The sequence below is a fragment of the Camelina sativa genome, chromosome 15, assembly GCF_030686135.1.
Source record: "Camelina sativa cultivar CO46 ecotype springtype chromosome 15, ASM3068613v1".
In the NCBI taxonomy this organism is placed as follows: Eukaryota; Viridiplantae; Streptophyta; class Magnoliopsida; order Brassicales; family Brassicaceae; genus Camelina; species Camelina sativa.
Genome location: NC_141894.1, coordinates 16,413,452 through 16,435,448, shown reverse-complemented (window position 1 = coordinate 16,435,448; position 21,997 = coordinate 16,413,452). Strand labels below are relative to the sequence as shown.

The following is a 21,997-nucleotide window of genomic DNA, read 5'->3' as shown; positions in this document are numbered from 1 at the left end:
GATAGATTTCAAATATTATGTAAGAAGTTACACGAGGAGCCATCTCCTGCATTAGAATATCAAGTGTTAGGAATAGGATCCCTTTATCGCAAGTTACAAGAAGCTAACACTAGTATACAAGGAACATGAGTCAAACTGAAACATGTTCGCGCGAAAACTCTTGCTCTTAGGCTAGGTTGTGAGAGAGAGAAATGAGGGACAAAGCCAATTTCGTCATAAGAATTAGTTTTCTGAATTAACAAAAAACCAGTAAAAATGTGAGTAATATGGGCTATTCACCCAATTTTCCTAGTTCTTTATAAAAACAAGATAATCATATTTAGGGAGGGTTGACCAATTATATTCACCAAATGACCGGATGTTGTCTGCTTAATCAAGACTTATTCGTATATAAATATCGCAAGAGCCACATGGAACATTTTTAGTGAAGAGTTCATTACAATAATTGATAACTTACAAAATTGTTGTTTAATACCTTTAGACATTCATTCCCAATTAAAGTCGAATAAAACTTTTAAGAGAGACAATGTAATACGATTCCATATCCTTAATAAGATCGATGGGAAAATATCTTGTGAAAGTTGTGTTTAGCTTTGGTTCTTGTTGTTACATGAATTTGAGTTGAAAATGAAAGCAAAAACGCAATTTATTACAGATACTAAACTTGAGTGTGGGGAGACACTCTACCTTTCGGTATCGATTTAAATTCCAATGCCGTTCGTCGAACTCTGCGAGATCGAACGTGTTATGGTTCATGCCCGCATGTCATAACGTGTGACGTGGCCCCATATCAACCCTCTACATGCTTCAAGTACAATGATAGGTTATGATTTGGTGGTCCTAAGTCACAATTACGATATCTAACTAATGTCGTGGTTGGTTTTAGACACATGTGTTACAACACTTGTTCATATAGTTTCTACGTCTATCTACCAAAAAAAAATGGTTACATTGTTTATACAAGAATCGAAAAAGAAATCTTCAGTGACTACTTTGGCCAAGTGAAGAAAAAAGAAGTCTCAGCTTTGTAATTTATTTGACTAGTGAGTAGTGACAATTTTTTTTTTTTTTGGTGACAAATTAACCAAACTTGAGAATTCTTTCTTTTTAGACATTTTCTTATATATGCAATAATTTCCATGGACTTGTCCATTTTAGATAAAGGATTATAATTAGTTAAAAGAAACCAGACTCCTAGATAACAAACTTCATAAACTTGTCATACAACATACAAAAATCGATAAAAAAATATCTAAACGCTCTCTTCTCTTTCTTACCTGGTCATTCGACTGTTGCTTCTTATCGCCGTTCATTTTTGCCGTTCTTTCTTCGCCGTCTTAATACTGCCGTCCCAATTTCTTATGGGCTTCAGAACTTCTCTCTCAGATTGGTATATGTGCAGAGCCAATATCGGAGATTTCAACTTTTTCAGTCCGGTTCTTGACAAAATCTTCCTTTGTGTTTAAAACTCGAATTCTCAACTGATTACATGGGTTTCGATAGGGTTTCTCAGTTGGATAAGTGCCTTCAAGAGATGACGATTGAAGGCGAAGAAGAAGAATTTCCTCTGATCAACCTAATTTCAGCTCTTTAGTTAGAAATCAAAAAAGTGTTCTAGGTCGGTTTTTGAATCCGGATTATCAAAAGATGTCCAAATGGATTTTGGAGATGCCTAGGATCTGGCGTTTGTATGATAGAGTTAAAGGAATTGCTCTATCAAGGGATCGTTTTCAATTCATCTTTAAGTATGAAGAGGACATGAATGAGGTTCTCAAAACAGGGGTCTGGACGCAAGATGATTGGGGTGTAGTCATGGAAAAATGGATTGAAAACCCCCCTCCTGATTACTTGATGTTTCTTCCGGTTTGGATCCGGCTTCGTAACATCCCAGTGAATCATTACACCAAAGATACAATCTCCATGATTGCGAAGACTATAGGTCGTATCATCGACTTCCCGTTTGATGAAGAAGAAGCTCAAAGTAACGAATATGTTAGGGTCATGGTCCTTATAGATATATCAAGGAGGCTGAAAAATTCTAAGGAGATCCAGTTACTAAACGGTTCAGTTGCTACAATAGGGATCGATTATGAAAGAATCAGGTACCGGTGTTTTCATTGTCAAAGAATGACGCATGAGAGATCTCACTGCCCTTTTATTATTCAGCAGCCTAGCGATCTGTTGGTGGAAGAGTCTGTTGATCATACTATTGTTGCTAAGAATAGACACTACAAGAAAATAGAGTCATAGCTACACTAAATTTTGTTGCAATAACTCCATATTTTGTTGCAAATTTGAAAATGCAATAAAATTGAGACACATTTTCTATTGTTGCTATATGAGCGTTGCAAATTGGTATTTGTTGCACATATATTGCAATTTGCAATAAATAAACTCCTTGCTATGTTGTCGTATTAATGCAACATTATTTTTGTAGTAAATTTGTCGTATAATTGTGACATACATTTGCAACTTTCATTTGTTACAAATGATTGCCACATAAAAATATAGCAAATATTATTACAAATTTACAACGAGATAATATATTGCTAGATGCGTTGTATTAATGCAACAATAATTATACAGCAAATTAGTGGCATAATCACAACGTTCCAATGCAACTAAAAATTGTTGTAAATAAATACTACATAAAATATAAAGCAATTATTGTGACAATACTCAAAAATGTTGCAAATATTTCTAATGTGAATTTTATTTTGTAGCATTATTACGACAATATATAGCCACAAGACTTATGAAACTACAGTTATTTATTTAATAATTTTTCATAATACGATATATTCTGATTAAAAAAAAGTGAAATAAACAGCTAATTTTATTAAATAATCAAGTCTTAAAATATCCCAAAAATGCATTACAATAATAGAAAAACCACCATAGTTCATAATAAAAACTTAAAAAACATAAGCAAAACAACTAATCTCCTCTAACTTTTGTTTGAGAGTCTTCTCCTTTTCCACATGATTTTTTAAAGGTGGCTGAAAGTCCACGGTTGACTGAAAGTTCATTGAGAAGATCTCATAGTTCGAAACACACGACCGTTCGTCCCCTCTTCAATCTGTAATATATGGTTAAAATGTTTCTTAGACAAAACATTTATGATCAATACATCATAATCAATAGAAGTTTTGTTTCTTGGGTTTTTATAAAAGGTTTTAATGTAGTAATCAATTTCTTTCCTACCAAATGTGATTTTAGCATATGTACGACAATCCATCAAAAAGAAAAAAATGTAGTAATCTCGTTTCTACCAGAAGAAAAGAATCTATCTAAACATCTATCTAGTTAATCTGATGGTATAGCACTCAACAACAAAATGTACTAACTAATAAGATTTTATACCAAAAATAGGTCAATAGAGAAGACTGTTTACCTTTGAAGAAGAAGAGTTGCTTACTATTGTGTTGATAAAAAGTACGTCTTTAAATTATATATAAGCAGAGAATAGAATAAAATCTTTGATACCGAATAACTGTGGATTTATCCAAATTAGTCAAGTATTATTGAAAATAAAAAGAGATGACAAGCAAAAAGAGGCGGAAATATTATTACTTTTCACATGACCTAAAAGAAATACTAGAAATTAATAAATCTGTTTTATTTTAACGTAAATATTGGAGTTGACGACTAAAAAAAAGAAAAAGAAAAAAAAAAATCGAAAACATTAGAATTGTGTAGTCATCCAAAGTATTTAGGTAAGTGTGGAAAAATAAATAAAACGGTGGCAAGGGAACCAACAATGACAAATATTAGTATGATATGGAGATCTTTGTTTTCATATTTTAATCTTATCATAAAATGCGACTTCCCATGGTTTTAGGCTTCTATCAAAACAGACTACTCTATAAAACACTTAAACGAGTTATAGAGAACACTTAATTGGCGTTTGATAAGAAAAGCTCACCTCATGATTCATGAAGATATGAGAGAAGCCCTTACGTGGCTTGGCTTCGTCGTTCCTATATTTAACACCTGAAAATTTGCTTCTTCTACTTCTCAAAAATCGAAGTTGGGCAATTTGGTTACTGTTTTGTTTATTATTATTTTTTTTTCGGTACAAAAGACGTTACAACGAAATCTTTTGACATGTATTTTAATATATTGTTTACTTACTTAGATAATTTAGATAATGATGAACATTACCATGTATAATATTTCTTCTTTCAACTAACTATTGACAAAAAAAGAGCATGTAATATACTAATCATATATATAACCCAACTAAACCGAAAAAACCTATATTAGACATTAGTAAATTTACAAAACATTAGAAAGATTTATAGATATAATATATTTATAAATATAATAAAAATTTTGTCTAAACATGGACTAAACCAACTAAACCGAAAAAAACAGTTTTACTTTAGACGCACATACAAAAAGAAAAACAACATATCAAATCTAAATAATTTTATGTCAATCTCAATGTTAAATATGCATCAAATTAATGTTTCAACTAGTAACTGAATTAAAAAGATGTGAATATATATACATATATATATATATATATATATAAAGGTAATTTTATAGAAAAATTAGTGTATTGCAAAGGAGTTATAAATTGTTGTAAATACAATGACAAATGTGTCACATATTTTGCCACATATTTTTACTAAAACTTTCTTGCAAAATAGACACAATTCAGAACCGTTGAATATTTCTTGCAAAATTTGCAAGATATTTTCGTATGTCGTAATATTGTTGCTAATTTGTAATGAAAAAAGCAACGGACAGTTTTGTCACTATTTTGCAATAAAATTGTAATAAAATTGTTACGTGCATACATCATTGCAAAAATATAGCAAAATTTTTTACAAAATTTTAACGAATATGATCATTGCAAAAATAACGTGGCAATAACCATATTTTCTTGTAGTGAGATCCGATGTACCATCTTTGGGCACCAATGTTTTTTCCTTTGCTGTTCACACCCCTAAGGTTCTAGCTGGTACCGTTCACTCTCAAACATCTTTGTCTGACAACTCTACCATGGACCCGGATACAGGTACCTCTATGCTTGGATCTCTCTCTGTTTTTCAATCTGGTTGTTTAGAAGCTAGTTCCTCAAAGGCCCCCCCCCCCTCCCCCCCCCCCCAAAGTACTTGCTGCTAGTAAAAGGCCTAGATCTTCTTTAAAGACCTATATGGATTGAAAAAGGAAAAATATGAAATCTAGTCCAGGTTCAGGAGTTGTCAAATGTTCGAAGCTAGACTCTCATACGGTAATTCCTAGTGAATTACCGATGAATCAGTAAGGCGTCCTAAGCTGGAATTGCCAAGGCCTGAGGAACCCTTGGACAATTACGCACCTCAGGGAAATGAGAAAAGAACATTTTTCTGATATACTTTTCCTCATGGAGACGAAGAATAGGGATGTTTATGTAAAAACAATTCAAGGTTGGTTAGGTTATCCTCATCTTAAAACAGTGGAGCCAGTTGGTCTCAGTGGCGGTTTAGCAATTTTTTGGAAAGAGACTTTAGATGCTGATTTTCTTTTTGTGGATAAGAATCTCTTAGATATGAAAGTTTATTCTGGTTCAGTGTCCTGGTTTCTCTCTTGTGTATATGGACACCAAATTACTTCTTTGCGATCCTTCGTGTGGGATAAAATTGCTAGTATTGGTATGTTAAGGACAGAAGTTTGGTGCATGGTTGGAGATTTCAATGCCATTTTATCTAATGATGAAAAGAAAGGAGGTCTAGAGAGAGAGCTAAGTTCTTTCCATCCTTTTAGTTCTCTGTTGGAAATGTGACATGTCAGAAATTAGTAGTTCAGGGAATGGTTTTACTTGGGGAGGTGTTAGAAACAAGCAGTGGATTCAGTGCAAGTTAGATAGAGGATTTGGTAATCCTGCCTGGTTCTCCATGTTTCTGAATGTGCATCAATGGTTCCTTGAAAAGCTTGGTTCAGATCATAAACATGTCTTGATAAAGTTTAGCAGTATCAAAAATCCTCATCATTGCCAGTTTAGGTTTGATAAACGATGGGCTTAGGACCCTTCTTTTTTTAAAGTTATTCAGAAAGCATGGCATCAAGGTAACAATACTTGTGGATCTTCTTTTCTTGATAGGGTGAATAACTGCAAAACATGCATTAATGTTTGGAAGAAAAAAGTATGGTCAAGCTCGCTGGTACGAATTAAGAGGTTAAGGAAGGATCTGTCTTCTCAGCTTGATTCTCGACACCCCTGCTTTCAAAGGATTCATGTCATCAAGAGAGAACTATCTTGTGCATTTAGAGAGGATGAAGTGTATTGGAGACAGAAAAGCCACGATAAGTGGCTCCTTGATGGAGATAGAAATACAAAGTTCTTTCAAGCTTCTGTCAAATCTGCTAAAGTGAAAAACGCATTGCCTTTTCTTAAGGATGAGAACGGGGAAGATCATTGTTCTGATACTAAAAAAGGTCAGATTGCAGTTCAATATTTTACAGATCTCTTCGAATCTTCTCAACCATTACAGAATCTGGCTTTTCTACGAAATCTTCAGCGACGAGTCACAACTAGTATGAATCAAGATCTCTCTAAACAAATTTTAGTTGCTGAGATACGGCTTGCGGTTGTTTTCTATTAAAAGTGAAAGTGTTCCAGGTCCAAATGGTCTTACTGGTTTCTTCTACAAAAAATTCTGGTCGGTAATAGAAGCTCAAGTGATATCTGAGGTGCTTTCTTTTTTTGAAACTGGCTGTATGCCTAAGGATTGGAACCATACCCATTTATGTTTAATCCCAAAAGTTAAAACTCCAACCAGAATGTCAGACCTTCGACCGATTAGTCTTTGTGCTGTGATTTATAAGGTCGTTTCAAAAATCCTGGCTAACAGATTGAAGAGGCACTTACCGTATATAGTCTCTCCAACGCAGGCAGCCTTTGTTTCAGAGAGGTTTATTTCTGATAATGTTCTAATAGCACATGAAATTGTTCATAGCCTGCATACCCATCCAGTGTTCTCTCAATCTGCTATGATGCTTAAAACAGACATGTCTAAAGCATATGATAGAATGGAATGGAAGTTTTTGCAATACATGCTTCAAGCTCTGGGGTTTTAGGATCTTTGGATATCATGGATAATGCGATGTGTTACTTCAGGATCTTTGGACCAATTCAGCCAGAAAGAGGCATTCGACAAGGAGACCCGCTTTCTCCCTTCCTTTTTGTCCTATGCACGGAAACTTTGATTCACCTTTTCAACAAAGCGGAATGTGATGGTAAAATCTCTGGTATACAATTCCATCCCTATGGTCCATCAATAACTCATTTTAATTTGCTGATGATAGTCTTTTCATCTGTAAAATGAATAAAGAGGAGTGTGCTGAAATGATGAATTGTTTAGAGACTTATGAATCTTTGTCTGGCCAAGTGATTATCAAACAGAAGTCGGCGATCACTTTTGGATCTAACACGGATAAAAACTTATGGAATTGGGTCAAGATAAAAACAGGAATTGATTTGGAAGGAGGCACAGGACAATACTTAGGGCTTCCAGAGTATCTCAGTGGTTCGAAGCAACAACTCTTACGCTTCAAAAAAGATAGATTACAATCGAGGTTAACAGGTTGGTATGCAAAAAATCTATCTCATGGAGGTAAAGATGTTTTATTGAAGTCTGTAGCCATGGCCTTACCTGTTTATGTGATGTCTTGTTTCAAGCTTCCCAAAGGAACTATTAGTAAGCTCATTTCAGTACTGATGGATTATTGGTGGAACAATTCTCAGTTTCATAATAAGATTCATTGGATCAGTTATGATAAGTTGACTCTTCCCAAGACTTTTGGAGGTTTAGGCTTCAAAGATTTAGAAATCTTTAATCAATCCCTTCTAGCGAAGCAAGCTTGGCGTCTTTTACATAATCAGGATTGCCTTTTTTCAAGATTTTTTAAAAGCAGATATTTTGTAACTTCCCCTTACTTATTAGCCCCAATAGGCACACGACCGTCTTATGCTTGGAAAAGCCTGCAATTTGGAAAAGCCCTGCTTAAGAAAAGCCTTAAAGGCAGCATTAGAAATGGGAATAATACTCTTGTATGGATTGATCAGTGGTTATATGCAGGTTGCCCAAGAAGACCTGTTGGTCTCCACTCCCTCATGAACATAAATCTCAAAGTGGCTGATCTTTTTAACAGGTTTTCTGGTGCTTGGGATGTTAATCTCTTAAGGTCCTTGTTCCACCATTCTGAGATTAGTATCATTACAGCAATAAAACCTTGGATTGGTTTTAAGGATGCTTATTGTTGGGGAGAAACAAACAATGGTGTCTACTCTACAAAATCTGGCTATGATCTGATGTATCGACATGTGCATAAAATTCGCTTAGCAAAAGCACAAGCCTTGCCATCAAGAAATTCAGTTTTTCAAGATGTGTGGAATGTCAAAATAGTACCTAAAATAAAAATCTTTCTTTGGAAAGCTCTTAAAGGTGCTCTGCCTGTTTTTGAAAGATTAAGAACACGAGGAATCAAAATTTTTGATGGTTACATGTTCTGCGATGAGGAATGTGAATCAATTAATCACATTTTGTTTCTATGTCCATTTGCAAGACAGGTCTGGCGTTATCCAATATATCATCTCCTTTATCGGGTTTTGGCGCTGCAATTTTTGATAATTTGCATTATCTCTTCAGCCTAAAGCACTTTGTTATTCTTCCTGATGATATGAAGTCAGACTTTGCTTGGATCCTTTGGCAATTATGGAAAAATAGGAATTCATTTCTCTTTAATGGATATCATCAAGAGTCTAATCTTTTAGTTCAGCAAGCTGGGAAGCAAACAAAGATTGGACTGTCGCACAGTTGTTAGCCCTGAACGACAACCCCACCTCACCAGTCCAGTTAGCAACATGGCAACCTCCATTCAGAAATGAAGTTAAATGCAATATAGGTTTCTCTTGGCATAGAAGGTTAGCTCTCTCTGGTGCTTCCTGGGTTGTAAGAGATTCTTTTGGATCTATTCTCCTTCACAGTAGAAGATCCTTTGCTCAAGTAGAATCTGTTTTTGCCGCTAAGATTAAAAGCTGGGAATGGGCACTAGAAAGTATGAGTAGTCTGCATTTGGATAATGTTACCTTTGGTGCTACGACAATGGATATTATCAAAGCAATGCACAAACCTACTCAATGGCCAGCGATTGTATGATAAGCTCCATCGTGTGTACGTGCGTAAGAAGAAGCCACGTGAGACTGGCACGTGCGAGGAGAGTTGAGAAGTTGGATAAGGAAGACAAAAGGAATAAATATCTGCAACTAATTGTTTACAGTTAGAGAGTATAAAGTCTTCTTCCTCTCATTCATAAACATTTCATGTATGTGGTGTATAACTTTCTCCTGCGTGAGAACTTAAGAGAGATAGCGAAGGAGAATATGATGCTCTAAGCTTCTCTTTGTATACCGATACATTTACAGAGTAATATTCAGAGTATTATTCAGATCCACAACCTTGTTCTAACAAATTGGTGCGTCGTGACGTTTGATCGAGTAGAAATCGCAAGCTTATTCGGTATGGGTTACGATCCAAAGCTGTCGCCGATCATTTCCGAGACTTCTCAGGAATACGAAGAGAAGCAAGTTGAGGAGCTTTTTCGGAGTGTGCACTCGATTCAGAAGGAGATTTCATCGGATCGGGAGTATGTGAAAGGTGCGATCGCCGATTTGCAACAGTCGATGAAGTTGCTGTTGGCAAATCAGTCACCGCGCGATGTGGATTGTGATTCATCGGAGCCGCAGTCGGCAGATCCATCGGTCAATTGCCGTCGGAAGGTATTATCGACTCCTTTAGCTGGGCAACGTCGCGATACGGGACCTAGTTCTAGGGACGAATTGCTAAAGAACTCGGATTTGCCTGTGTTTTCTGGTGAAAATATATATAGTTGGTTGTCTCTTTCGGAGAGATACTTTCGTATTGGTGGTTTTTCAGATCCGGAGAAACTCGATTTGGTGTCGGTGCATTTGGCTGGAGACGCACTGGGCTGGTTTAACTGGGAAATTAACCGTGCTCCGTTTGTTAGCTGGTATCAGTTCAAGGATCGGTTGTTGTTGCGATTTGGGAATCTGCGAGTGAAAGGACCGAGTCAAAGCTTGTTTTGCATTCGCCAAACTGGGTCGATCGCAGAGTATGTGCGTACGTTTGAGGATCTTTCTGCACAAGTTCGAGGCCTTGATGATCATAAGCTTGAAGGTATTTTCCTCAATGGTCTGACTCCGGAAATGCAAGAACTAGTTTACATGATGAAACCGCAGAGTCTTCCTGAAGTCATTGCAGTAGCACTTTCCATGGAGTCTAGCCACTTACGCAAAGTAATGCAGCCTGTCGTCGGTACAGGAGAAGGAAATCAGTCCACGCGTGTGCAGCAATCCAGGTCCGTGGTGACTTGGAAAGGGAGACCGGTTGTTTCTGAGCCTAGCAAGGTTACTGAGAGGCCCGGGCCTAATGCAGTTCAGCGACCTCAGAAGCACCACTCCAATGCTGACTTGGATGATATGCGACGACGGGGAATATGCTTTAAGTGTCAAGGGAAATGGTCTAGGGGACACGAGTGTCCGAACAAGGAACTACAGATCCTTACGGTGCTTGATGATTACTTGGTGGAGGTATTGCAGGATCATTGTTCTGCGGAGGAGCAAACGGAAGTGGTGGCTGCAGGGCAATTGATGGAACTGTCTTACAGTTCATTTATGGGGCTGTCTTCTCCATCGACTACTAAGATGAGGGGCATTATCAATCACGGAGAAGTATTGATGATGATTGATAGTGGAGCAACACACAACTTCATCACTCCGAGGATGGTGGAGCGATTGCAGATTCAGACTCAGGCGGGTGCAAATCTTAACATTAAGCTGGGTACAGGGGTGATGGTTCAGGGGGTTGGTGTGTGTCGAAACCTTTCTTTTTACATTCAAGGCTGGTCGTTTCCTTCTGATTTCATTATTCTGGAGCTTGGACAGGTTGATGTGATCTTGGGGATTTATTGGTTGCGGACCTTGGGCAATTGTAACGTGAATTGGGCAACTCACGAGTATTCGTTTACTTACAACAATCAGCTGGTTAACTTGGTGGGGGATACTGAGTTACAGTTGGCTGGCTGTGCTCTCCAAGGACCTTCTCCTTTTCTTGAGGATGCTGCTTTTGGTCAATTTCATGCTCATGAGGTGAATTCTGATCAGACGTTGGCTCTTCCACGGGTTGTTGATGAGGTGTTACAACAGTTTGACTCTGTTTTTGTGGAACCTACGGGGTTGCCTCCCTTACGTGGCAGAGAGCATGCCATTAATCTAGTTGCGGGTGTGACTGCGGTCAGTGTCAGACCTTATCGATATCCCCATGCTCAAAAGGAGATTATGGAGAGGTTGGTTCGAGAAATGTTGCAGGCAGGGACGATACGACCAAGTAGGAGCCCGTTTTCGAGTCCTGTGCTGTTGGTAAAGAAAAAAGATGCGAGTTGGAGATTTTGTGTTGACTACCGTGCTCTTAACCAAGCTACTATTCCAGATAAGTTTCCTATACCAATGATTGATCAATTGTTAGATGAACTGGATGGTGCTATCATTTTTTCCAAGCTGGATTTGAGAGCAGGTTATCATCAGATCAGAATGAAGGAGAGTGATGTAGAAAAGACTGCTTTCCGTACTCATGATGGGCATTACGAGTTTTTAGTTATGCCATTTGGCCTAACTAATGCTCCGGCCACCTTCCAGGCTTTGATGAATGAGCTTTTCCGTCCTTACTTGCGAAAGTTCATTCTCGTGTTTTTTGATGATATACTGATTTACAGTGCCTCGCTGGAGGAACATGTGGAGCATCTGTCGGTAGTTTTGAAGATTTTTGTTGAACATCAGTTGTTTGCTAACCGGAAGAAATGTTCTTTTGCTCAGTCCCGCGTTGATTACTTGGGTCATCTTATCTCAGCTTCTGGCGTGTCTACAGATCCTTCTAAGACCGCGGCTATGATGAAATGGCCTACTCCGGGTTCTGTCAAGGAATTACGAGGGTTTTTGGGACTGACGGGTTACTACCGATGTTTTGTTCGAGGTTATGGCGTTATTGCTCGTCCATTAACGGAGTTGTTGCGTAAAGATATGTTTGAGTGGAGTGCGAAGGCACAGCTCGCATTTGAAGCTTTGAAGGAGGCTATGTCTTCAGCCCCGGTTTTGGCTTTACCGAACTTTGCTAAGACGTTTGTGGTGGAGGCTGATGCCTCTGGGTATGGACTTGGTGCTGTGCTTATGCAAGACAGGCGCCCGATTGCTTTTTTCAGTGTTGGTTTGACACCTCGTGAACAACTTAAGCCCGTATATGAACGTGAATTGATGGCTATCGTTCTCGCGGTTCAGAAGTGGAAACATTACCTGATGGGGCGTCGTTTTACAGTGCACACGGATCAAAAGAGTCTCAAGTTTTTACTAGAGCAACGTGAGGTTACAATGGATTATCAACGGTGGTTGACTAAGCTGTTACCTTATGATTTCGAAATTGTTTATAAGGCGGGGGTTGATAATAAAGCTGCTGACGGGTTATCTCGCATTCTGCATTCTACGGGTTCGGTGTCCGCAATGGACTTGTTTGCTATCACCGTTCCTTCCGTAATTCAGATGCAAGACATTTTTAAGGAGATTGAGGAAGATGTAGAAATCCAGCGTCGTATTCGCGAGTTTGACTCTCTGAAGATGGCTTCGCGTGGTTTTGAAGTGAAGGATGGTAAGCTTTGGTTTAAGACTAAGTTGGTGATTCCTCCTACCTCGAAGTTTATTCCTTTGATCCTCGACGTGTTTCATAACAGTCAATTTGGGGGTCATTCCGGCGTGTTAAAGACGGTGAAGCGGATACAATTATCTTTCTACTGGCCTGGGATGCTTCGGATGGTGAGGAAGTATGTCTCGGAGTGTGCCATTTGTCAGACTCACAAAAGTTCTACTTTGTCTCCTGCGGGGTTGTTGCAACCCTTGCCTATTCCGCAGGCCGTGTGGTCCGATGTGAATATGGATTTTGTCGAAGGCTTACCAGCGTCTCAGGGGTTCAATGCGATACTGGTCGTGGTGGATCGCTTGAGTAAGTATGGCCACTTCATTGCCCTGAAACATCCCTTCTCTGCTTCTGATGTGGCTCAAAAGTTCGTTGCGGAGATTGTGCGTTTACATGGATTTCCTGCTTCTATCGTTTCGGACCGTGACCGGATCTTTTTGAGTCATTTTTGGAAGGAAAGTTTTAAGCTTGCTGGTACGAAGTTGAAGTATAGTACTGCGTTTCATCCGCAGACGGATGGTCAGACGGAGGTTCTTAATAGGTGTATGGAGTCTTACTTACGTTGCTTTGCGTCTGCCCATCCTCGCACTTGGTACAAGTTTTTATCTTGGGCGGAGCTATGGTACAATACGTCCTATCATACGGCGTTGAAGGCTACTACTTTCAAGGTTTTATATGGCCGTGATCCTCCTGCCCTGTTGCATTATGAACCTCTTTCTACTCAGAATTGCGAACTGGAGAAAATGTTGCAGGAACGTGACCGAATGTTGGAGGATATTAAGGGTCATCTTGTGCATGCTCAGCAACTTATGAAGAATAACGCGGATAAACACAGGCGGGATGTTGAGTTTGCTGTTGACTCGTGGGTGTATTTGAAGTTGCGACCTTATCGACAACATTCGGTGGTGAAGAGAATTTGTCAGAAGCTGTCTGCTAAATACTTTGGTCCTTTTCGGGTGCTGGCACGTTTTGGAAAGTCTGCGTATAAGTTGCAGTTGCCGGCGGAGTCGAAGATCCACCCTGTTTTTCACGTTTCTCAGTTGAAACAGGTGTTGGGTGTGCATCACCAGGTGTTGCCGCTTCCGGACTCATTTTCGGATGCTGGTGAGTTGGTTTTGGCACCTGCAGCTGTCTTGGAGACTCGTTATAACGATCAGGGGGTGTGGGAGGCGTTGGTTTCGTGGCAGGGTCTTCCGGAACATGAGAACTCGTGGGAACCTGTGCGGGCGCTGCAGCAGGAGTTTCCCGACTTAAAGCTTGAGGACAAGCTTGGTGTTGCAGGGGGGGGTATTGATAAGCTCCATCGTGTGTACGTGCGTAAGAAGAAGCCACGTGAGACTGGCACGTGCGAGGAGAGTTGAGAAGTTGGATAAGGAAGACAAAAGGAATAAATATCTGCAACTAATTGTTTACAGTTAGAGAGTATAAAGTCTTCTTCCTCTCATTCATAAACATTTCGGGGGGTGTATTGAACTTGATATTTTAGGAGATTTAGTGAGATTTTAATATTTTAGAATTGTGAGAGATTTGAGTGTAATTTTAGGAGATTTGGTTATTAAATTTGGGATTTTAGGATTTGATGAGATTTGAGTTTTGAGATTTTTGAGATTTGATTATTGAATTTTAGGTGATTTTGATATGTAAAAATAAAAAAAAATAGCAACTTGGAATGTCATTGATTAATTTACGTAAGCTTCTTTCATACTTTGATTAATTTAAGAAGAAAAATAGACATTGGTCATGTTCTTTTTCCAATCGTTGGTGAAGCAACTGCGACACAAATAAAAGGCCCAAGATGATATGCATTTCGAAAAAATAAAGAGCTGTCACTGTTAACCAAAAAGTGAGGTTCGTAAAAAAATTAATCTCATATGAAGAAACTGCAGCTCTCATGAGATATAAACCGGTTACAATGATGACACTGAACACTATAAATATTCCTCATGAGCATGATGACTACACGATCAAAGAGAAACTCATTTTGCCAATGAGTGTTTAAAGTAGTTGGAAATTAATCAACGATGGTTTGTTTAGCACATCCACAAGAAAATGAAGTTGTTGATCTGTTTTATTCTCTCGTGAAATATTGAATTGTTGACGATATGTAATGCAGCAGCAGCAGAAGAATGAATGTCTCAAGTTGTTACCAACCGTCGCCGACTCGCCGTTGTCGGAAGCTCCGCTGCGGAGGTGGCTGAGACATCTGATTTTGATACATATTGGGTCGGTCTTTTAGTGAAACAGAGCACGCCTTTTCAGGCAGATCCTTCATTGGAGACAATGTTGGTGTTGAATCTTCTTCGGTTATATCGTCGTCGTCTTAATCATCTTCAAGCCGTGACGGTGAAGACTGAGGTGTTTCAAACGGTGTGGTTTGTTTACTTGTAGCTTCGTTTGAGTAAATTGGGTTTGATATGTAGATGAAGTTATCAACAGAAGAAGCTGTGGTTTCTTGAATCAGATCAAGAGAAGCTTGTAAAGATGGTTCATGGTGAAAATGGGTTTTGTTTGGAGTTTGAAGAACGCATGTGCAAAGAGGATTGGATAAAGAATCGATGTTAGATGATGGTGACGGAGAAGGTTCGTTACTTGTGGTAGAGATGGATTGGTTGAGAGTTGTGGTGGTCGTGGCGCCGCCGGCAGTTGAGACCGTAGTAGTGATGGGGAGGCCGAGAGAATTGTGACGACGCCGGCAGAGTAAGAGAGAGCAGTAGAGAGTTGCACTTATAAAAAAAAAAATTGCAGTAGATGTTGAACTCCTATTAAAAAGAATATTTTCTTTCAAAATTTCACCATTTAGGATGGGATTTTGTAAGACATATTTTTTAACTAGAAATATTAGAAAAGTATCCTAAAATCCCATTCTGTAGCTTTTTATAAAAAATTGTGATTTTTTGAATAACAGTAGATTTGAGTTGAGATTTATAAATTATTGATTGAATAACAAGAGATTCTAAATGATTTTTATAAATTTCATATTCAATAACATAGGATTTCAGATGATTTTTAAAAATCATCAATTAAATAACAGGAGATTTTAGAATATTCCAAAATCTCTTAAAATATCAAGTTCAATACACCCCCCTTCATGTATGTGGTGTATAACTTTCTCCTGCGTGAGAACTTAAGAGAGATAGCGAAGGAGAATATGATGCTCTAAGCTTCTCTTTGTATACCGATACATTTACAGAGTAATATTCAGAGTATTATTCAGATCCACAACCTTGTTCTAACATTGTAAGTTATATCTCTCCTCTCCTTCTTTTAGCCAAAGATAACCCGAATTGGTTCATTCTCTTTGAACCAACAAATTGTAATATTGGAGCCTCCCTGATTGCAACTAGTGTAACGTTAGACGCTAGGTTAAATTCTTATGTTGCTATTGGCTCTCCTGTGTGATTAAAAGGTTTCTTTGAAAATGAGAAGAGGCTCATGTTAGACTCCTGCACCTTTCGATAATATTTTGGTCTCTTACTCTTCCAGCCTTCTATAATTCTATATTTTTGCTCCCTACAATCATGGGTAGGTTTTTTGTTTTTTCCTCCTCCAAATTGTATTTTTATATTATTACAGATAGATAGGTAATATCTTTTTAGTATTTTAAGATTGGAAAATCACCAAGTCTTTTTCTGGTTCTTTTGCGGTGACCATGCTCTTGATCACTGTATTTCTTGGTTTGCTCCCCTCTTCCGTCATCCTTGACTTTTTGTTTTTCCGGAATTATAAACCTTATTTCTTTCTTAGCTATATTAACCCTCTGCCCTCCTTCTTTTCACCTCTGTTCCTTTTCTTTCTTCTGAGCACACCATCTTATTCCCATTATGGCTCATGAATTATGGGATGATCTCCAATACATGGTCTTGGGTCGGGATGACCCTGAACTTTTCATACCTCATACTGCTTATGCTAGAGTTTTGGCTACGAACAGACTAAGCCTGATTGGGAAACCCCTGAACCCGAGAGACTAATCGCTGAGGCGTGTGATCCAGGACTTACCACGTCGTTGGGGTTTAGCTTCGACAGTTCATGGCCGTATTCTGGATGACAGCTTTGTTCAGTTTCGTTTTCATCAACAAGCGGATTTGGTCTCGGTGCCGCGGGAGCAACCTTGGTTGTATAATGATTGGTTTGTGGTGCTCCAAAGATGGGAAGACTTCCCCGGCGAGGAATTTCTCACTTTTATCGACCTCTGGGTTCAGTTAAGAGGAATTCCTTTGCCTTATGTTTCTGAAAGGACTGTCAGCTTCATAGCTAACACTTTAGGGGATGTTGTTGAACTCGGCTTCAATGAAGAAACTACAGATCAAATTGCTTTTCTCCGGGTTAAAGTAAGGATTGTCTTTACAGATAGAATCCGTTTCTTTAGACGTGTTCGTTTTCAATCTGGTGAATGAGCAATAATTGGCTTCAAGTATGAGAAAGTTAAGAAAATCTGCAGTAACTGCAGTCGAATAAATCATCACACCAGTTATTGTCCCTTTCTAGTTCCTCCAGTTAACCCTGCAGATGATGATGATGAGCTTGTGGTTCCTGTTTGGGAGGAAGGTCAAAACTCCAATAACCATAGTCGTGAAGCGGAGGAACATCACTCTGAGAGTTCTGCTATTTCATCATACTCGCCTATATCTCATCCGACTCGACCCCATTCGCCTCTACACAATGAAGCAGGCATCGCTTTTGTGCACCCTATACGCAAATTGTTTGATACCAAGGAGTCCACGGGTTCCAACTCAGAACAAGGTGTCCAAGCTCAACCCAGGTTCGAGGTTGGGGAGAGCTCCAAAAAGGGTCAACTTTCGAAAGTAAACAGGTTTCGATCGGTGTGCTCCCTTACTTTATTCTAATTCATGAGGGGTCAGACGAGAAACACTCGCTCTCGTAGTAAGGGTCCTGGAGTCAAGTTTTACCTGATACTTTCAGACCCTCATTGATTGTCTTTACCCTGATGTTAGATTTCAGAGATAGCTGGTTTTGGTCTTTGAAAAGATCTTGGTTGTTTAAGTTTCCTTTAGTTGTTTACAAGTTCTCAGAATAATGGCCTTGTATAGTTCTAGTTGCGTTAGTAGTTTTTGGTGATAGCTATTTTGGAAAGATAGAAGACACAAAAGAGAAATATGCTGCTCTTCTGCTGACTGCTTTCTGGCGCTGTTCGGTTACTAATTCTCTGAAGGATACAGATGATGTATAAGAACAGATCATAACCCAAGCATATGATGTAAGCTCTAAGATCAACTACAGTCTCAGATTGGAGGTGTGATCTTATTGTGAGAGTTATGATGTCTCCATGTTTCTTAACATTTTGTATCGGTTTGCATTAGTAACTGATTATGTTGTTTCTAATCTTGTATCTTAATTCTCAGCAGTTTGGTTGTAATATTAGTGGAATTTCCACTGTTGTATTATGGGATACCTTCTGTTATATAAAATGAAACTTCAAAGAAAAGAAAAAAAGATAACAAACTTCATAGTTCATAGCAACAACAACCCAGAAAAAAAAACATCTTTCCATGTGAAACAAAAGAAATTGCATAGAAACCATTACTTAGTATACAATGAGCGACTTAACAAGGCTCAAAATGACATTTACATAAATACCAAACAATCCTAAGGCTCTCGGGTTTTCAGCAAAACCTTTTCCCTTTGCATCAGCCTGGTTCTGACCCGAGAGATATCATAGCACCTAAAGACAAAACCGGTTTCAGTAATAACAAAGGTTTCTACAACCAGAAAACCCAATGATTTTATATTTAATTTTACCAAAGCTTATCGCGGATGATTTCCACTTGATCTAGGACGTCCAAATCTTCGTCTTCTTCTTGGAACATGAGTAGAAGCATCGCCTCCATCGTTCTGCAAACGCAACTCTTCATCATCATTGTTATTATGTTCATCTTGTAGACCCAATAGATTCTCTCCCCAAAGGTACCGTCTATCTGAAGAACGGCGATGATTCCTCCATGCTCTTGACCTGTGAGATCTTGACCCACCGCCACTGCCACTACCACCACCACTAGAACCTCCATTGTCAAGAGACCCAATCATCTGAAACAATACCAATGTGGTCCACAGGTCGCTCCCACCATTTCCTGCTGCTTCCCTCTCACCCGGGAACCTATCTCCGTTTTCTATAACATAATCTCCTACTACAACAGCACCAGGCATGGCAGAACGTATTGCACTGACTATATCTCCATACTCCCTCTGGTTCTCAAGCCGCCTCCAAGCTCTCTCTCTTGATGGATCAGTGTCTGAAGGACGAGTTGTTGGGTGTATCCTTCTGGCATGGCGGCGGAGATCTTGGTAGATGCCAGTAAATGAGCAAGACTCTCGAGAGCAACTTCGGTTCTTGAGATCAAGATACGTTCTTACTTCTTCTACAACCTTCCATCCTAAAACAGTACCCCGGCATAGAGGACATTTCAAATTTGAGATATCTTCAGACGGTTCTTCTTCCTCCTCCACTCTTCTTCTCCTCCTCAGAGATTCAGAATCCCCCGCAGAGCCTCGGTGAAAACTGCTTCGACTGGCTGTGCCATGTTCGTATTGGGATTCATTGTTGTATTCCCTTGAAGACAAGTTTGCCTCGGGAGAAGGGTCGTTTGGTGATTCAGAGTGCAGTTTCTTAAACCTGTCGAGGCAATTGGAATGACGGTAACTGGTATCACAGATGTAGGACCTGCAACCTTTGTCATGAGAGCTGCACAGCAGTAGAACAGCATTATGTGGGTGATCCATACAAACAGGACATGAAACCTCATCCAGTTCTTTGTGAAGAGCATGAACATCTGACTCGGTACTTAATTTTCGCTTTACACCAGCCATCTTGTAAGCACTGTGTAAGCTACTCACGCATCGAGAAAGTTAGAAACACTGAATTGAGGTTTAAAAATACTAATGTTTTGTTTAGTCAAATAGGGAAAATTTCAAGACAAATCTCAAATCAAGCAAGTAGCAGCAAAAACAAATCAACAACATATTGAAGACCAAAAATTGTATGTAACACCATATATGATTCTCATGTCACATCACCAAAAACAGAAGCTATAGATATCTTAAACTGAGTCATAGTCATGAAACTAGCACAAAAACTAAGACAACCAGAATAATCTTTATATATCAAAAGAAGCAATAAGCTTACCGCAGGAGAGCAATCTTATGAGCAGCCTGTTGAAAATTCTACTTTCTTACTATTTATTTGATCGCCTGAACTTTTTTTAACTTTACGACAAAGATCACTTGTTAAATTGCTGAGCAAATGCAACCACCAACGAAGTAAACAGTTTCAAAAAGAGAAAATCCTTGAGGGACGACACCAAATTCGGCATAAATAACTTAAATCACTACTCGTTAATCCGCAGTTGTCCTAAAACCTGCATTAACATTATCGCATACCATTAAACACATGGTTGATCCATACATAATAACTATATACAATAAAACACTGTCAAGTTAGTAATCAAGTAAACTAATTGCATCAACATGGAAAAAAAAAGAAACTGGAACCCTAACCTTCAGACATTGGATTAGCAAAGAAATCAGGAAAAAAAAAAAAAAAAAACCCCAGGCTTCCACTACAATACCCTAAAAACCGAGATTTAGACAAATCCACATCATCAGAGTTCATTACAAAACCATAGACGAATTGACAGGTTTTGGCTTAAATAAGAAACTTTTCTAACTTTTATAATTCCCAAAGTTCAAAACAACAACAACAACACGAATCCAACTTTAATCATAAGTAACATCTGGAATCTAAGACAAAAAATCAGATTCTCTTATCCCTTATAAATTAACCCTAAAAACCCTCCAAATCAAAAATACCCAAATCTCATGTCAAAATTCACAAAAAAAAAAAAAATTCAAAGACAATCGAAGGCAAATATAGTAATCATCAAAAACATATAAATCAAAATTTCAAGCACAAAAGTGAATCAATCGATCAATTAAACGTACAAAAACAAGATCAAATAAAAATCGGGTAAGAACAAAAAAATAAAGACGAGGAAAATTACAAATTGGAAATTGTTAGGAGTTGTATGTTCGTCTCCCAAGGATTCGATTTAGGGTTGATTCGCTTTCTCTCTAATTGAGAGATTGGGATGGTGAACGATGGTGAGATTTATTAGGGGAAACTGGGTTAGGCGAAACAAAGGACAATCGATGATTTCTCCACTTATTTATTATTATGGTTATCCCAAAAACATTAGCACTTGCGTATTTATATTTTTATAATATTATTTTTATCCCACATTATTTTAAATCCAAGCAATTACAAAAAAAAAGAACTGTTTTATTTTTCCTTCCAAAAAGAACCATTCAAATGACGTATCTTTGCAAATTTACCCTGAAGTTAAAAACAATGCGTATTTAACCCACAAAATCAAACTTAAAAAGTTATATTAGTTATATCATATTACTTTGGTTTTCAAAATTAGTAACTCACATTATTGCGACACGTGTCAATTTTATCATATAATCATAAGAAAATTTAAAATTTAAACAATTTAAAAATTATAAAATGATAAATTTAATATGTATATGAAGAAATAATGCTAATTCTACAAGAAAAAGGATAATTAAATCTTAATACTATTAAAAATGAAGTACATTTTGAAAAGGTCCAAAATCTTAATAATACATGTAACTGCTTTAAATTCTATCAATATTTTTTTAACACCTACAAACTATATTAATTTGTGAAAGGCTAATATAAATAAGAGTAATTCTCATAAACGCCACTAAAATAAGTTTTTTCAAAAATATCATATTTTAGTTTTTTTCCAAAAGTACCATTAAATATATTTTTCAAAAATATCAGAAAATTGAGCAAAACTTTTAATATTAAAAATTAATCCCTAAGTCCTATTTATTAAACCCTACCCCCTAATTAAAACTATATCCTAAAACTAAAATTGTCATTTGTCAGCCCAAACCTTAAAAATCAAAATTTTATGTTTGTATTTTGGGAAAAAAAAAATGTTAAGTGTGGTATTTTGATGAATTCCTCTAAGGGAAGAATCATTAACAAAAAAACAGAAAAGTTTGATATAGTAAACTTCTCCCTTTGTTCTATTTTATAAGATCTTTTAGTTAAAAGCACAAAGTTTCTTTTTTGTTAACCAAACATATATTAGAAGATAATATTATTTTTATTATCACAAAAGCACAAAGTTTAAAGAACTATAAATTTATTCTTATTTTTACATAACATAATATTGAATTCGTTTCGTCGCCGCAAGTACTTGCGG

The 21,997-nt window shown here is 37.8% G+C and overlaps 2 protein-coding genes and 2 pseudogenes across 2 annotated transcripts; 2 read left to right on the top strand and 2 right to left on the bottom strand.

Moving 5' to 3' along the window:
- The first annotated feature begins 1,647 nt into the window (after positions 1–1,647).
- Positions 1,648–2,250, top strand: LOC147926731 (uncharacterized protein At4g02000-like). Its single transcript, XM_087487183.1, has one exon. The coding sequence runs from the start codon at positions 1,648–1,650 to the stop codon at positions 2,248–2,250; it is 603 nt and encodes a 200-aa protein (XP_087343309.1).
- A 12,191-nt stretch (positions 2,251–14,441) lies between these two features.
- On the bottom strand, positions 14,442–16,569 carry LOC147926730 (uncharacterized; annotated as a pseudogene).
- Positions 16,161–18,186, top strand: LOC104747034 (uncharacterized protein At4g02000-like; annotated as a pseudogene).
- LOC104747033 (uncharacterized) lies at positions 18,166–20,959 on the bottom strand. The gene is made up of 4 exons (XM_010468599.3): positions 20,762–20,959; positions 19,888–20,119; positions 18,507–19,590; positions 18,166–18,429 (listed from the first exon to the last, which is right to left on the bottom strand). The coding sequence occupies exon 3, from the start codon at positions 19,569–19,571 to the stop codon at positions 18,513–18,515; it is 1,059 nt and encodes a 352-aa protein (XP_010466901.1). The 5' UTR covers positions 19,572–19,590; positions 19,888–20,119; positions 20,762–20,959; the 3' UTR covers positions 18,166–18,429; positions 18,507–18,512.
- Positions 20,960–21,997: the final 1,038 nt, after the last annotated feature.